This window comes from Lissotriton vulgaris, chromosome 6, assembly GCF_964263255.1.
Source record: "Lissotriton vulgaris chromosome 6, aLisVul1.2, whole genome shotgun sequence".
NCBI lineage: Eukaryota > Metazoa > Chordata > Amphibia > Caudata > Salamandridae > Lissotriton > Lissotriton vulgaris.
The window spans coordinates 1,778,811,991-1,778,830,827 of NC_141694.1; the positions used below are offsets into that span (position 1 = coordinate 1,778,811,991).

Consider the following 18,837-nt stretch of genomic DNA (forward strand, 5'->3'; position numbering starts at 1 on the left):
ACCACAACTGTCGGTGGATGCTTACTAGTTGTGGATGGTAAACTCTGCTACACATCGTAGGTGGAGTTTTTGCCAAACTCCGTCCTGCAAGCGAAGTGCAGGGTGACAAAAACTGTGTGAACTTCGTTGGCGCCCACCACTAGTGACCATCCTGGTACTCCATGTGGTTCCACATCAGTACTTAATTTGTAAAAACATAAGTGCCAGGGCCCTGTCAGGAGGTCACTGCAGCCTGCACCGCCCATTGCCCCTGACAGCGCTCCCAGTGATATTGCCTACACAACTACTGGCCATCACACTCCTACCAGTGTAACAATTCTGAATATTCCTGGTTCCCAAAGCTGTAAAAATGGCTTTGGAAGCCAGTATTACCTATTTTTAATATGTGTTATATTATTAAACAACTGTTGTTTTGCTCATTTAGAAACTATTCAAACAGCGCCACCATGTGGTGGACTGTTAAAAGTGGCGCTGTTGTCAATTAAGTACTTTATCCAAACACCACAAACCACTGGCTCAAGATAAGCACTGTTCCTCATACTCGTAGATTAAGTAGGACTACAAGTGATGTCAACATTTTTGAAGGTACGAGGCAGAAACAGATCTATTTTTGCCCTTGCACATAATTCCTGGGTGCATGTGCACCAGTTTAACTCCGCTATTAAAATGCTCGTTTTTTTACAAATATCAATAGATGTTTGTTCAACCTAATTTGTGCCTGATGTACTCGGATTCGAACCAGGGTCATTATTAGCTGTGCTGGTGAAAATACAGAACCCGCTGCAGTGTTCAGAAAGCTTGTTACCTTGTTTGCGTCATGGAACCTAACATCCAATAACATAGTAACATTTTCATGTCAATAACATAAAGAAAGAAATATCTGTGTTGTGACATGATAACAGCCACTAAATAAGTCCATCAATAACAAGGAAAAGGAACCCACTGGTTGCAGCCCTGTTAAGTTTCTCGGGTACATGTATGACTAGCTGCTCCTTCCACGGGGCAGATTTATGAGGGACTTGCGCCGCCGGTGCGTCACTTTTTCCCATGTTAAAAATGACGCACCGGAGGCGCAAGTCCTTCATAAATCTGCCCCCAGGTTTCTTTTCTCCATTCTGGGATTTTTAATCGTGTTTATCCCATTATAAAAGCAAGACTTCCGCATCCAAGGATGCAAAGCAAAACCCTGAACTGGATCAGCTACTGATGCACGGACCCAGGAAACATATCAGCAGGGTTTTAAGTGGGATGAAAAAACGTGTGGGTCTCTCAAAGGTGCTTGGCCGATGTAATTAGCATAGTGGGCTACCCGACTAGTAAGTTGCTGCTTCTGACATTGCATCTAGATATACAAGGCAACAAGTAAAATTACACGTACAACAAGCCAGGAGTGTTGGCTTTGCCAATGGTTGCTAGTTGCATAATATAAATAAGCATCAGTTTATTGTATAGAATATTGAAAATGCTTCTGTTCTGAAATGATGAGATTGTGAAAGAAAAATAACGAGTCTCTTTGAAGTTACAGCACAGGCAGAGAAGGGGAGTACTGCTGCAAAGTTAAGATTTTTTTTGTCACCCTAAGGGTGAGGGCAAAAATGCAGAGCCCGGTACAGACCCGCCTCAGCACCTGATTTTTGGAACTGTCAATTAGGGGTGGGCGGAATTTGCGTAGTCGCACTGCGCAAAACTCTGCGAAACAGTAAAATCTCAGCGAGCACGCAGAGTTCCGTGAACACGTGGAATTGCTTGTTCTGCCCGTTCGCGGTGCTTTTTTCCTGTTCATGGCCGCTGTTTGCGTGCCTCGGGGGAAATATCTTGTGAACACGCATTTTGAAAGCGCGAACAAGCAAAAATTCTGTGAAGCCGTGGATCGTTGAATTGTTGGCAATTCCGTGTTCTCTGCGGGACACAAAATTACTCAAACTCCACAAATTCTGTGAGCGGAACGGAATTTACCGCCCAGGTCTACTACAAAGCTGAGCGCCGGCAGGACACGGCCCACTTAAAGCACTGCTGGACAGCTCTGTTGTTTTCACCTGAAAATACTAGGGCCCTTGTCTGCTCGAAATAGTGTGATGTTTATAACATATGATGCATTATGACAATGTATGGATCAGAATATATCAGGCGGGATGAATAGCAACCAGTTGCTTAAAAAAAGGGTCCTAAAATGTAGGTTTTGGTGCTCACAAAAATGTGTATGGCCCTTTATTTAACGGACATTGTTGCCCCGATAAATGTTTTTGTTTTTACCTGCTGAAATTTACCAAGCCCTTCGCTCTTTCTGCCCCAGAAAAAACCTTCATATACCACTTTGCGCACTTCAAGCAGTACGCAGGGTCGTGCATCTAATTTAGTGCCCTTGTGACCATTCCACTTAAATGGAGCTGTTCTCAGCCCTAACCACCCAAAAAAGTTACTTCCAAGTCCTGGAGTGGGTAATCCTCACTCACTGGGGATTCAGGAGGCAGCAGGCAGGACTTCATGGCAGATTGGGGCAGCAATCCCTTACCTTTAGACAGGGTCGGGCTGGCATATTGGCAGGGCCACTGGAATTATGCAGCAGGGCAAGGCCAAATTATGTGGCAGGGTTTACAAAGTTTTGTAGCAAGAAAACACAAATTTTGAGCATCTTGCAGTGCATTTTGTGAAAATATCATCTCATTATTTTGCTATTTACACTGTCAGACTATCTGGGCAGGATTCTATCTCACGAGTAAGAGTCTGACACTCAAATACAGCCATCAGCATCACAAAGATAACCAGTTAACTTTTTGGGAGGGACTTCCACTTCATAGCAGCACGTTTTGCTGCGTAGTGACGTTTCATATATTTGAGCTGGAAACATTTTTTTTTGTTAAAATCTGCAAATATGGCCATAGGTAAACTGAAAACGCTTAATCCGCAAACTCACATAATTCCAGTGACCCTGCCAAAAGGGAAATGTGGCAGTGCCAGAAGGGCATGTCTGGCAGTTCAGTGTCCGGGTGGGTTTTCTCACTGTTTTTGGGCCTGTTATAGGGTCTGGTGAGCCAGTTTTAACTTTTGATTTCTGTGATATTACCACAAACTTTGCTTGTAGCAAGCACAATTGAACCCCATCTTCCACATCTTGCTAAACACATATACAGTTTGTCTTAACACGTTCAAAAATGCCCCATTTTGCAGAATGTTGGCCAATTTTTTAGCTATCTGGGGCTGTGCCCTGGGAGTGCAACAGGTGTGCGCATCCACTTTAAAGTCCTCCAGGAACCTATGTTATCACAGAAGAGGCCGCAGACGCATATGAGGCCCCTTCTGTAATACTTATAACGCTGGTACACTTGTAAATGCCAGCACCATCTTGAGAGCCTCATTCTTTATTTGCATGCGGCTTGGCCCCATCCAAATTCGGCAATCACTTTGCCTCTCCACCTGCTCTGTATTATGGACATTTAGAATACAATCAGGTAATCCAGCAGGGTTGGACTGGCCTATAGGGCAATCAGGCAGTGTCCGATAGACAGGTCTAACATAACAGCATGTGGGACAATTTTTAAGCAGTTTGTTGGCCTGTTTTACATCCAAGTGGGCCAGATTTTACTGTTGATTTCTCTAATATTAAAACAAACATTGCCTACAGCAAACACAAATGCATGCAGTCTCCCATAATACTCATGCAGAGTGTCTTCATAAATTCAAAACTGGCCGGGTTTACAGGTGTGGGCCACTTTTTAGCTATGTTTTGCTAACAGTGGGCAGTTTTATTTTGGTGCCAGGGCCTGTTTTTTTGTCCCTGTCTGATCCTACTCAGGAGATGAGTAAATAGTGTTAACAGCAAGAAACTCCTGAAGGAATTATTTAAATGATTTTTTGTTAGCAAGTTTTAGATTGGACAATCAGGATCCAATCAAGCCAACTCAGTTGATGAATATCATTTATGTAGGAAGAATTTTCAAGGGCAGATAAAAGGAAAGGTAAGTATTCTGTGCTATGATATGAAAATCAATAGTTTTAGTATTGACGTGAAAACATATATATACATTCCAAACAAAACAAGAAAGTACAAACCAAAATCTTGAAAAAAAGAATATGAAGGATTGTAATACAAATAGTTCTACTTGATATGGGCTGATGTATGTGATCACTAATAGTCGCATTATCTCTACACAAATAAAACACTATGAAAATAAATTCACAGACTTAAAGTGCATTGCCTTACACTTATAGGTATTGTCTGTTTGGAAGTTCCTTATCATTAGATGTTTTTTTTCGTACAAAATAATTTATACTGAGGATGGTCTCATGGATGTTTACTGATTAGAGACCAAAACGTTGACAACTCACGCATGTCAGCTGATATAAAGTAGAGCCATTTAGTCAGACCTGGCATGGTTGGGGTGGGTTTCCCATGTATTTTTGCCTTTGTCGCCTGTTATTTTGCTGCGTGCTGGATTTCGTTTTTGCCGGTAAAGGTGCTTTGGGCACTTCGCCACTACTGTTCAGTGCCAAAGTGCTAGTGCTCCCTGTAAATTGTTGTTATGGATTAGTGATTTCATGATTGGCATATTTGATTTACTCGTCAGTCCCTAGTACAGTGCACTGTGTGTGCCCAGTGCCTGTAAATCAAATGCTGCTAGTGGGCGTGCAGCACTGATTGTGCCACCCACAGAAGCCGCCTGAAAATGTAACTCAGACCTGCCAATGCAGTGTCTGTGCGCAGTTCGGTACTGCGCTGGGACGCTTTAGGGCAGCCATGCACTTTATAAATCCAATTTCATTTCATTTCATGGCAAGTGTACCCACTTGCCAGGCCCTAACCTACCCTTTTCTTACATGTGAGTCACCCCTAATGTAGGCCTAAGGTACCCCTGTGGGCAGGGTGCAGTGTGTGGGAAAAGTAGGAAATGCCTGGTGTGTGTGGCATGCCCTGATAGTGAAATACTGCCCATTTTGTTTAAGGCTTTCTGTACAATAGGACAGAATGGGATTTCATTTATAACATCTTATGAATCTAACTCCCTACTGGGACAAGATGAGAAGATAAAGTTTAGTATGCCTGCACTAAGAATATAAAGATGCATCGTTTAGCGAGGATGATTTTTACATTCTGTGTTTAAAAATAACACTTTTAGAAAGTAGGATTTTCTTGCTTAGCCATCCTGTGTGCCTCTGCTAGGTTTGTGTATTGACTGTCTGGCTTTGGAATGACAGGGGCTGGGGAAGTGCAGTCTGTTCAGACAGTCACTTGGGGGGGTGAGGTGTGCCCTGCCTTTCCATGGTGAGTCTGGGCTGGACTGAATAGACCTGGGCTGCACTCAGAGTAGGTGGAGGAGATTTCTTTCACACCTCAATGGGCCTTGTCTTCCTTTCACAATTCTGTCTCCACCTCCTGGCCAGAAGTGGCTGGCCAGAGAGGCCAGAACTGGCTGGGCAAAGAGGTTCTCTGCCACCAGAGCACAAAAGAATTTGTGCTATAAAGAGTGGGTCCCAGACCCCTGAACTTTAGATTACTTCTGGAATTCAAGAGGAAAATTTGCCCAGGAGAAGAGCTGGAGAAACTGAGGAGAAGTACTGCCCCTTTGCTGTGTGGTGTCTGGGGTTGGCCTACAGTGGCTGTTTCTGCCAAGGAAAGGACAAAAAGTATGCTGTGTTCTGTGTCCTAGGCTTGAGAAAGATCTCCAAGTGCTTAAGGTAGAGCTTGCCTCTTGTTTTGTAGTCTCAGGGATACAAAGACTTCACCCCAGCTCCCCAAAACTACTTTGCTGAGAGTTCTGACCCGCCAAGAGCTGCCTGCTGCTGTTCTGGGCCTCTGGTGGTTGTCCCTGCTGTTGAGAGCTGGAAAAGTAATGCAAAGAGAAGAAGCCAGACTCATCTGTACCTGTTTTGGATGCATCACCAAAGAAACCGACTCAGCGCCTGCCCGCAGCTCAAGAAATCGCCGCTCGCCGCATCGATAGAAGGCCAAGATTACCACACAGATTCCGATGCAGGCCCTGCTGTGCGGCTGCAAGAACCAATACATTGTGGGACCCCCGCTGAAGAAATCAGCGCAAGCGGCCTTGCCGCATTGAGAACCAACGCATCCCCGATCCTCACGCATCGCACCAGGGCGGCAAGTCGACAAGGACACAGAGGCCGCAGTAGGAAACCAATGCATCACCTACCCGCGCAGCAAGGAACTGACACATCACCCCCCCTTCAGTAAGGAACCGACGCATCACCTCCCCTGCGTGGCAGTAAGGAACCTTCCCTACGGCTGTTCATGCTTTTGATTTTGACGCATCCAAGGTACTTTGTGTTGAAAGTGTTGCATCTACAATTTGCTTTGAACAGAACTGTTTCTACCTTTTGAAAGTCATATTTTTATTACTGTATTGTGGATTTGTGTAATTTTGCTCTTGTTTGGTTTAAATAAAGATTACTTATTTTTCTAAACTGGTGTGGTGTCCAATTGCTGTATTTTCACTGTATTACTGTATGTGTGCACAAATGCTTTACGCACTACCTCTGAGATAAGCCTGTCTGCTCTTGACAAGCTACCAAGGGGGTGAGCAGGGGTTATTTTATAAGTGTATCCCCATTATCCGAGACTAGGAAGAATGGTCCCTATTTGGACAATGGTGAAAACCATTGCCAATTAGAGACTTCCATTTCTAACATATTTGTATTGTAATCCTTTGTAACCTTATTGCTAGGCTTTTGGTTGTTAGGCTGAGTAGTGTTGCTTCCCACATAGGACCTCTTGTGAATTCAAATATATCAGACATATGCACATCTTATTTGGTGAATTTTATATATGTAACCTTTCATTTATTTGTTTGTACTTACTTGTTTTGTATAGAATGTATATGTGCACGTTTTCCTGTAAAACTATTGATTTTTGTTCCGTGGTGCAGAGTACTTATCTTTTTTCTATGTCCTCAAAGACTCTTTCTACATAAATGATATTCATCAATTGATTTGGTGTGATTGGATCCTGATGTACAATCTAAAAAGGCATAACAAAAAATGATTTAAATAATTCCTTTAGTATTATGGACGTGGGGTGCTGAATCAGGCCCTTCTGAGGCTCACTGAAGATGTGCACCAGAGAGGGGGTGTACACTCAGTGCGCTCCCTAAGGGCAGCCCTCTCGAGAGATTAAACGGGTGTTCACTGACAGAATATCGAACTACCAAAAATATCCCTGTACACAAATATCGAGTATTTAATATCGATGTCAAAAATATCGACATCCTATATTTCTTATTGTAAATACAAAAATATTGAGAAAAAAATATTGTTGTACAAAATATCGATTTTAATATATATATAAAATATTATATTACATTTTTTAAATTAACTTCCCAAAAATTAATTTGATTTAATATACATTTTAATAAATATTACAAGTAAATGTAATTAAAAAATATAAACATACATATAAAAAATTTAATATATATATATATATATATATATATATATATATATATATATATATATATATATATATATATATTTACTTTAAAACAATCAATAAACTATTTATTTTAATTGTATTTATAAAAATTTATAAATAAACATATATATAAATACAGCTACTAGGGGGTCTGCGCCAGGCAAAAAAGTCCAAGATACTCTTGTAGTATGAAAAGTCTTTATTTCCAATTAATATATCCCAAATGTTAACGAAACATTCAGCTCGGCCAACTCTTTTCGTTCTCTCACGGAGAACTTCATCAGGTCTTAAGTCAGGCAAAGCAAAAGTTCAACAACAACTAGTAGATATGGTCCAGTGTAAGTGCTCCAGTGTAATACACTGGGCGCACTGGGGAATTCCCAGGGCTAGGTAATTTTAACATTAATTAACAACTGTATATCAATTCAACACAAAATTACTTCCCGCCATTTACACCTATAAACACCACAACACACACCTAAAATTAATAACACCAGTACCATAATTAATAAACAATTACTTAATTAAAATTAATTAACAACCAATTAATAATTCATTAAAAAAATTACTTCCAACCATTTATTCCTACAAACACCATAACACACACCTCAAATTATTTATGTAATTACTATAATTAATTATTAATTATTTAGGTAAAAATCATTAACAACCAATTAATAATCAATAATACATTAATTTGCACGTTTAACAGTATACGCTACAAATATCAATAGAACAAATATTAATAAATACAAATTAATCAATAAATGTAAAATAATTAAATTACTTCCCACCGTATTCCACTATAAACCTGCAACCTGCTACGGAAAAAAGCACAAAATTCATATTTAAAAAAACAAAACAATTATATAATTGGATTACTCCCCACCCTATTCTGCTATAAACCCTCAACCCGCTACGGAACTAAAAGCGAAAAATAAAAATATATTTTTTTATACATGCTAAAAATGTAACACATATATTAAAAATACAAACAATTCTTATACACAAAAACATACATCACATGCATATAAAATATACACTAAAATACATAATAATAAAAAGCTATATTTTTAACTATATTTTTGCAAACGATATTAAACACTTTGACATTTTTAAAATCAATATTACTTACCTGAATTTGATATTCTCGACCTTGATATTCTTGCTGTCAATATTTCTGACCCACAATATTTCTAACTCTATATTTGTGCACCTCAACATTTTGTACTCAATATTCTGTCTCTACACCTCAACGGGGTCCCATGGATCCTACACCTGCCTGCAGGATGATTTCTGTCCCCTCTTTAAAGTGGAAGACAGAGCGTCTGCTTCAGTCATCCCCTTCGTATTTCACTGCCGGTCCTGCCCCTGGGGAAGCTTATTATTTGTAATAGTGCACACTGTCCCAGTCTGCGCCCAGCATACAGGTTTAAAGGGGCGCTATGATGCAAACAGGGAAAGTGCACCCAGTTTATAATACAAGCACTGATTTAATTACAAGACCAGAGGCTACCATTATGCATAATATTTTATTGCCACTCCTGCCAATAAAAGATTTTGCTTAATGTTAGCCTCCGTGTCTTTAATGAAATCCTGATTCTCTTGTCGTGTCATTTTGAGAATCGTCATTCGGTAAGGCAGCCACATTTCTTTCGGTCCCAGGGCCTATTTTCTGTCTCAGTTCCACCCTGCCTTTAGGAGAGTGAAGAAAGTAAAGTGCACTGTGCTTAAAACAACACACAAGGGGCAAGACGGCATTTGACTTTTAAGTCCCCTTGACCAATCATTTCTTGCCAGGTAGATGTGACTTTTCAAAACCATCTGTGCCGGGCAAGTTACTATAGCCTTATAGCCCGCCGTAGCGGGCTATACCGGCTATCAAAGGCCCGCTGAATCGTTAAAGGCCCGAGCCGAAGGCTAGGGACTTTAACGAGACAGCGGGACTTTAATTGCCGGTATAGCCCTGCTACGAAGGGCTATAAGGCTATTAGAACATTCTGCCACTAGAGGGCAGAATGTTCTAACAAATTAAACAAAGGGTTCTCGAAGCTCGAGGGGATATACATTCCCTCGAGCTTCGAGAAGCCTTTGTAGAACATTGGAATGTTGCTCTGCAGGCCTTTACGGGCCCGTAGAAGCAGGGAGCACTCCATTGTCTGCAATCGAGCTCCCAACATTCCAATGTTCTAATTCAAGTTATTGCCTGACCTAGGGGAGAAAATGGATGGCTCTGAAGAATCTGGCATAGCTTCACAAAAGCTTTGGGACCCACTTTCGCTTCTTTAGCAGCGGTATGGTAAGTGCACTGTGTTTAAACCAATCATCACTTGAGATGCCTTTGTGGGTAATAGAACGACTGGCACCGATTGGCATAAATTAAACAAGCCCTATGAAATGTGAAAATAGTGAATTAATCCACTCGCTATTGCTTCTTAAATTCATTCATCCAATCTGTGTTTAGGCCATATGGAAAAGATGTCCCATTGCAAGAATACTGGTCAGCATATGAGACGATCATGAAGAAAGTTGGAGGAAGACCACATTGGGCAAAGGTACAGTACTTTGGCTAACTGTATGTGTGTCGTCTTAATTTAATTTCTATAGCTCATATATGCCAGAAAAACGAGCATCAATACCCATAGGAAACCAATAACTTCGACCAATCACAGAATGATGCAGCAGGTACCTAAAACATTAAAAGATGAGCTGTGCTTATGGCCTCAAACGCAGCAAAGTTCATGGTAAAAGTGAGAAAAGTTCTCTGTTCCATTCCTTTTTGGATCCCAAATTTGCTTGGCAAATTATGTATGTTTGTAGCATTTCTCTACAGCGTATTGACTCAACAACTTATGAGAATTTTGTTGACTTATGCAAAACAGCCCCATTTCGCAAAACAATTCCACCCAACATTTTTGTAAAAACTTGCAATTTCGCAGACACTTTAGCATTGTATCCATCAGCGAGAGAGTCGGAGGAGGCTTCCCTTCAGTGTTTGGGAACAGCATGTTGCTATGTGCCCTGCCTGCTTGTGAGACATGGACTTTCCCTCTGCCTCCTCTTTCTGACCCACTCCTGTTTCCACTGCCCTCCAGCCTTGTCTCAGGCGTCTAATGGTCAGGAAATGGAGAGGCGGTCTGCTCAGGAGAGGCTGTGCCAGAGATTGAGTGAGCCTTTACTGCTCATTCATGGGGCTACCTCTGTCTATCACTGATCTCACTTTAAATGCTGGTAAAGAGATCAGGGTCTGCACAGTTCACCTGGTGTCCCTCTTCAGGGTAGGAATGTATACTGGAGAGGAATTGCAAATGCCTATTGGCTTTGTGCATTGTTAATGGTGCATTGCCACTTTTGTATGTTTTTGAGCTTCACTGCCTTCAATCGTGCCTTTGATACAGGCCTCTTCCGCAGTCTCAGAAACACAGGCCTCATGTATGAGAAATGACGCACCGCTGCGTGAAAGCAGCGATGCGTCACTTCTCAGTGCGCACTCCTTGCGACATTCCTGATGCGTCATATTTAATGTATGACGCATCATGTCGCAAGGAGTTACAGATACGTCAGTATTTCTGACGTATCTGTAAGCGCAAAAGTGACGCATTGCTGGAGTGTGTCACAAAAGTGACGCAACTCCAGCAATGCGTCCTTTCACATGGGGCAAGCCCCATGTGAAAGGGCCTGCATCAGTCTTACGCCTGCTGTGAGGCAGGCGCAAGATTTTGACGCAACAGCGTCCTAAAAGTGACGCAGTGAAATCTCATGGATTTCACTGCGTCACTTCTACGACCCTTCCTTGCGTCAATACGCCCCCCTTGTATACATAATACCTGGTGCAGGTATAATGTGGCACAGTCGTTTACAAAGTGACGCATCTACCTAGATGCGTCACTTTGTAACTATGGCGCAACAAGGCGCATTTTTTACGCCACTGGTGCGTCACAAAAAGTGACGCACCAGCGGCGTAAAAGTGACGCACAGCCTCATAAATGAGGCCCCATGTCCATTTTTCACTCGCAGCAAGGGCCTCTCCTGTGTATTATGGGTTCTACAAGGGAAGCTATAGCCGAAGTGGTCAATCCATGCCAGTAACTTATGGTTTCACAGGACAAGGCAGTTCTGCCTCCGTAGCCAGAGCAAGATCAAAGACCGGTTCTTGATTCCATTTGAAGCAGACCTGGCCCCTCATTCCCTGGATATTTATCATATTATTGGGGTTTATCTGAACTGGACTAGAGCCTTCAGACAATTAGAGTTTTGTCCATTGCTTGTTGTATTGCAGACATGGTAAAGGCACCTTATTATTCTTCTGGACGTAAATAGATTGATCAGCCATCTGGAAGATTTTAGAGTTGTGCAAGATGAAAATCAGGAAACGTCACTTTTCTCAACAACAGGCAGAGTCTTCTGACATTGCCTGAGGCAAAGGGCATTTTTGCCAATTCTCAGCCCTGCAGCAGGATGTGGTGTCCAGCGAAACACGTCCTTCGGGACCCATTTTCTGCTCAGTCCTATACGCTTAGCCGTGAGTGGAATCAGGAAAACGCCAAAGCCTATCCTGAGCCGTCACTTCTTCTCACTCACTCTCTGCTGCTAGAAGTCCCACCCTGGGACTTCTGACAGCAGAGAATAGCCTATGCGCAGCTTGGGGCTTCAGAAAGGCAGAAAACAGCTTTTCCCTGAGTGGCTTTTCCTGTCCTTGTAAATACGGCCCCTTTACATGCAGCACTTTGTGTGAAAGGGACGCTCCATGGGTGTTTCTGTGTTTGTTCCCACGTGACACCCAGGGAACCTGACACATTTCTAGATTTATGAGAAATTGAAAACCTGAAAATGCGTCTGAATGCTATGCCTCCTCAGGGTAGGTGTAGGGAGGTGCAACAAGGAGAAATGTATTCATTTTTCATGGTTCTTTTCCTCTTCCTATGCGTGCTGCATTCTGCGGCTAACATAGAACGAGGAAATGACCTCTAATGGTTGTTTATGTGCAGGAAGGTGTCCTGCACATAAACAACCCTAAAAATAAAAGACATTTTAAAGGTTCTAAGTGTGCTAATGCAGCACACATAGAAGTTGAGAAACACCATTTCGGATCGTTTATGTGCAGGAAGGAACACCTTACTGCACATAAACAATCATCCCTGTGGCGCAGGCATCCTTGCACCATGGTGCACGGGTGCCAGCATCGGTGCATGGCAGCAAATTTTGTGCCAGCAATTTGTTGTAGATATGACGCATCCCTGTGCTTTGGAATTATCACTGCGCAGCACAACCAAATAGCTTGCGGCACTGTGCTGCTTTAATTTCTTGTAAATGAGGCCCCTAGTCTTCCTGGGTAAAGTCCTAGGAGCTGCCTTCCTGCAATTAGTTCTCACACATGGTGCGTAGGGCCATATTTATGAAAAGTTCAAGGAACACAGCAAGCTACCCTGCTGTGCTGTGTGAAAAGGAAAAGGCAGGAATGTGCCATATTTACCATTATACGGTACATTCTTGCCCTTCTCAAGCACTGGCACATGTATGGCTGCCTGGAACCAAAGCAGGCACACTTGTGGCATTTTACGAGGGTGCCTGCGTGGCAGGCAGGATTATTTTTGTGCAGGAAGGCACACCTTCCTGCACAAAAACATTACTCAGAGGCATGTTTCTCTTTCTAAGCGTGCTGCAGGACGCCGCACACTTAGATGAAACAACGAGGCGAAATTAAGATATTTCTCCTCTCTGTGCATCTGGTGGGGAGCCGTACAATTCTGATGCATTCACAGATCATCTGGGAATGTCTCATAATCCATGGGTGAATGCGTCGGAATATCTACACTCCATACATGGAATCCCTCCCTGCCGCAGACAAACACAAGGCAGCGATTTGTGCTGTCTTCCGTTACTCTAGATTTATCAAGCCAGTCCGGGCCATGCAAGGTGGCCTTGCTTGGATTGATAAATCTTATTTAGGTTTTGCATCGCCCTTGCGTCCCCTTGTGATGCGCAAGGTCGACACAAAACCTTGATAAACATGCCCGATAGTTTAGGTGGAAGGAGACACTTATGCAGAAAAGGAGAAAACATTGAAACAGAATAAGGACAGATCCCAGGGGTTAGTACTCTAGAGCAGTCTCTTGTATGTTTTGTAGCACCCGTGAGCGGCCTGTCTCATGGCAGCAACTCCACCTCATATAGGGCCAGATGTAGGTATCCAAATACCGGTCGGAAACGGCCGAAACTACCAATTTTCAGCCGTTTCCGACCGGTATTTGGATATTGAGATGTAGGGGCATGTTAAATTACAGAATCGGTAATTTTACCGATTTTGTAATTTTTCCGATTCGGTAAAATACCGAATTGGTAAAATTACCGAATCTGTAATTCAACCTGTAGGTAGCACTGTAATCAGTGCTACAAGGGTTTAAGAATTTGTTATTTACCACCAACTAGAAGTTGGTGGTAAATAATGAAAACCCTTCAAAAAGCATTTTTTTTGCTTTAAAAAACGTGCCATGTTGCAGACATACATGCCCTAAGGGCATGTATGTCAGCAACATGTGCACCCAGCACAATTGAGGGGTGCAACAGGGTGTCAAAGTGACACCCTGTCCCCCTTGCAAATTCGGTAATTTTACCGAATCGGTATTTACCGATTCGGTAATTGGCATTGATTCCTATGGGCCCCAAGGCCCATAGGAATCAATGGCAATTACCGAACCGGTAAATACCGATTCGGTAATTACCGAATCATTCCGATTCAGTAATTTCAAAAGTGAAATTACCTACATCCCATTTACCTACTCTTAAATACCGAATCGGTATGATTCGGTATTTAAGAGTAGGTAAATCAAGATTACCTACATCTGGCCCATAGTGCGGTCTGTGACAATGAGAAATAGAATTTAGAGTAATGGATTTTTCCATCCATTGATCAATACATGGTCCTTCTCAGTGCTTTTGTGTTTCATCTGATTGTACACATTTTCTTCCAGGCTCACACTTGCGTTCGGACAGACTTTGAGAAGATGTACCCGGGATTCCTGAAGTTCTGCTCCATCAGAGAGAAACTTGACCCAACTGGCATGTTCTTGAACGGCTATCTGGAAAAAGTATTCTACTAAAGAGAAGAGGAAGCAAGTGGACTATAAATATACATTTGTTGGAAACTGACAAAGTTGCAGAATAAAAAAAAAAGTGCTGATGAAACACACTCAAAGTATAAATTTAAGGGTATTGTTTGTCCAGGGGCTGTGTTATTTATGGAAATACACAGACCAAAGTCTCCATTTTTATATAGCTGATAGGCAAAAACTTTCCACTCTATTCATTATCATCATAAAATAAAAATAGAAGTTTTTGCCCTTTTTGTTCTTATGTTCATGGTAACATTTACGAGTTCACCGCAAGAAACCCCCTCTCTCTCTTGCTCTCGCCTGATAAACTAGTATACAATAATTTGTGTCTTCAAAATATGATGATATCACCATTGTACCATTCACCCATTTCTGACCAAACTATGACGTGATTATGAGGGGACAACTTTGGAGTACCACCACACACCAATATAAATAAATATGTGTTTTCAGATACAGTATTGTTCCAATTATGTGTGTTTTTGTACTGTCCTCTTATTAAAGGAGATGAATAAATAGCAGTGAAATCATATGGAACTTCAGAGTGCAGCTACAACCATGAAGAATTGTGGCTTACAGATCAGCTCATGCATGCTTGCAAACATGCTCACCGACATGTACACAAATGGATGTATGCACACACACGCACACACACACACACACACACGCAAGAGGGCCTGCTTGCGAGTGAAGGCATTATTTATCGCCCCAGATAACTAACGATATCACAGGGTATGTTATTTATCGAGTGCAATAAATAACACCTATTACAAGTTCATGGGGAATAACATGCAGAATTTGATGTTTAACACACCAAAATCCACATGAAACTCTAACTACAGCATGCTTTTCCTCAGTTAAATTTCAGCAGATTTGACCCGCCGAAATTAAACTCAGGTTGAGGTATTTAGCACATCCGATAATTATTCAACGCATTAAATAATTTCAAACTCGTAATTCCGATCCATACTTAAAGAGGAGTTTTACGCCTGGGTTGGAATATTACGAGGAACTCATAATCAGGCTTGAGGCCTCCAATCAATTTTGTCTCAGGACAGCATTGCAACAAAGGAGCTCTCTTCTGGCCTCGAACTCCAGCCACTACGAAGCAATTCAATCCAGTCTATGCCGAAAGCCTACCAGCACCTCTGCTGGTCCAGTCCCAGGATGTGCCATTCAAAGAAGAGTGAGTATGGATTGGGCCCTTTCTCTAAATTAGGTAATTGCCTGCAGAACTATTCAATGGCAAAGGGCAGGGCAGCAAAGCCAGTTAAGCCCTTCTGTCATCTCTTAGATATTGTGTGTCTCCTTGAAAGCTCTGGGCTGGAAGGTGGTAAGTGTAAATATCTCCCTATTTCACTTAGAACTCTTCACATTTGATATGTACCAAAACTAAAATATCTGATGGCAAATTTGATTTGAACTTTTCATTCCAAATTACCTGTGGGAAATAAATTAGACACAGCTTATGATGCAATCTAGAGGTCAGAAATTAGGACCTCCTTACACACAGAGTATGGGCTGATTATAAGATTGAAAGAGATCTTAGACACTACTAAATAAGCAGCACTAATTATTGTCTCGTTGGCATTCAGCAGGGAGGGATAGAGGAGAAGCATATCCAGAACAGACACTGTATGAAATCTCTCAGGAGGTTAAGTGGGTAGTTGACAAAGACCTTTGCCTATGTATGGCAAATCAGGAACAACAAACATCCTAGCTGTAGGCTAAGCTCAGGTCTTTGGGAGTGTGGTAGCAGGACAAGGAGCAAACACGAGAATAAGAAATACAGTAATCAGATAAATTAATTACTGTCAAATCACATTCTTTTTTTTTTAAAGTTCAAGTTTATTGAAACCGAACAGAAAATACAAAATGAAATGCATTATGAGAAAATACAATACAAGGAATACTGGAATAATTAACGCAAAAATAATTGAAAATTGGAATCAATAAACGATACACTCTTGTTCATGAAAAAAGGAATGAGAGAGGGAAAAAATAAAAAAGGGGATGAAAGTAAGTAAGAAGATCAAATTCAATTATAGCAGCAAATGCACAGATTACATCGAATGCAAAATAGCAAACAAGCAAATAATCATATAAATAACAGTTGATATACTGAAAAACGGTCTAGGAGTAGGCAAAAAGACAACGATATAATGTTCAAGGGGGTTTACGAACTGCATCTGGTATGGTAAGAGGGGCAGTAGTGACCGGAGGGGGAGAAGGGAAAGAAGTGGAGGAAAGGTAATCAGTGAGTGGAATCCAAAGGAGGTCACGTTTGATGGCAAGGGAAACAGGGGATACATCGTTGGTATCTAAACGATGATTAAAGCAAATAGCATTCCACCAGGCAGAATAAGTAAGTTTTGAGGAATCTTTCCAATTGGAAGTAATTAAGTGAAAGGCTACAGCAAGAAAAAGGTCAAACAACTTGTAATGAGAAGGGGATTTAGGTAATTCTGGAGAGAGGGAACCAAGGAAAGCTACGGATGGAGTGAAGGGGATTTGAAAATGGAAAATAGCGGAAATACGTGACCAAATTCCATGCCAAAAGGAGGCAACGTTAGGACAATGGAATAACATATGGGATAAATCAGCCGAAGAGGAGGAGCAGGACCAACACGCCGGAGAAAGGTCAGGGGAGAAGGAAGCCAATTTAGATGGAGAGAACAATAACCTTTGGTAAATAAAATAAAGGGTTTGTGTTGTATTGGCAGCACGGGAGGTTTTGTGAATCTTAATCCACAACTTATCCCATAAAGAAACAGACCACGTGGCTGATAAATCTTGTTCCCAGGCCAGTTCAGTGCAAGATTTAGAACGCTCCGAAGGTGTTAGGAGGCAGGAGTAGATACGAGAAGCAGAAGGAGAGAAGTTAGGAGTGGAGACAAAAGAGGATAAAGTGGGGGAAATTCAGAAGAAGCTGGAAGGGAGTGAAGGAAGGAAAGAAGTGCAGGGAGGAGCAGAGTATACTGCTTGTGAAAGGAGTTGGGAAGAAGATAACGGGATTGCAATTCAGAGAAGGATAAGGGAACTCCATCACAAAGCAACTGCGAAACCCATTTTATGCCTTTAGAGTGCCAGGATTTCCAGCAGAAGGAGCGGTTTTTAATGCGGAGCTGTTTATTGTGCCAAATGGGTTGATGAGATAAAGAAGCAGAGGATGAATAAGTAGAGGGGAGGAGAGGGGTAAGAACATGACACGAGTGTGCAATGATAGGAGAACGTAAAGAAGAAGTGTGAGCTGAAAAGGCAAGGAGTTCTGAAAAGTCAAAAGGAGAAATGAAGGACTTTTCCAAGGATAACCAAGTTGGTGGGTAGGTAGGGGGATCTGTAGAAATCCAACGAAGAGTTTGCCCCAGGGAAAAGGAATGATGATAAGTTTTGAAACTTGGGAATTTCAATCCTCCTTGAGACTTGTCTTTTTTGAGAGAGGAGAGCGCAATTCGAGGAGGTTTGCTCTGCCAAAGAAATTTAGATAGAAGAGAGTCCAATCGTTTAAAATAGTAATTAGGAATGAGAACAGGAATCATAGAGAGGGAGTATAAGATAATAGGAGCTAGCATCATCTTAATCAAATCTAGTCTCCCCCACCAAGAAAGTAATAGTGGATTCCATTTAGTGATAGAATCTGAAAGTTTCTTGGTGATAGAATCAAAGTTGAATTTTAGAGTGTCTGAAATGGAAGAGGAAAACCAAAGGCCTAGATATTTAATTTTTGAGGGTTGCCAGGAAAAACCGGTTTGATCAAAATAATGTCGTAGGCAAGAGACATTAAGGGGAAGGATCTCGCATTTATCACTGTTAAGACGATATCCAGAGACTAAGGAGAAAGCTTCAACTTGACGACGAAAGGAGGGTGTAGTAGATTCAGGATTGGAACAGTAAAAAAGAATATCGTCAGCGTAAACTGATAATTTGACTTGGGCAGGGCCAGGGTTGAAACCAGTAATAAGATTATCTTGTCTAATTTTTGTTAAAAAGGGCTCGAGTGCAACAATAAACAATAAGGGGGAAAGAGGACAGCCTTGGCGAACCCCTCTGGAGAGGGAAAAATAATCAGAAATCTTACCATTGGCGAAAATAGAAGCTTTGGGGCCAGAATATAAAAGAGCAATGAGGGAAATTAATTTTGGGGGAAAGCCAATCCAGGAAAGAGCACGGAACATAAAATCCCAGCTAATACGATCAAAGGCCTTCTCGGCGTCAAGAGCAATGGCAGCTAAGGGGTATTGAATAGTGGAGGCTTTACTAAGGACATTAAAGAAAACTCTCGAGTTATCAGATGATAAGCGACCT

General features: G+C 41.8%; 1 protein-coding gene across 1 annotated transcript in view; it reads left to right on the plus strand.

Moving 5' to 3' along the window:
- Window positions 1–14,990, plus strand: part of LOC147709470 (L-gulonolactone oxidase-like) — a 722,418-nt gene extending 707,428 nt beyond the window's left edge. Inside the window, exons 11-12 of the mRNA XM_086928034.1 lie at window positions 9,885–9,975; window positions 14,392–14,990. Coding sequence (XP_086784160.1) covers window positions 9,885–9,975; window positions 14,392–14,520 — 220 coding nt within the window. The 3' untranslated portion in view covers window positions 14,521–14,990. The remainder of the gene's footprint in view (window positions 1–9,884; window positions 9,976–14,391) is intronic.
- Window positions 14,991–18,837: the final 3,847 nt, after the last annotated feature.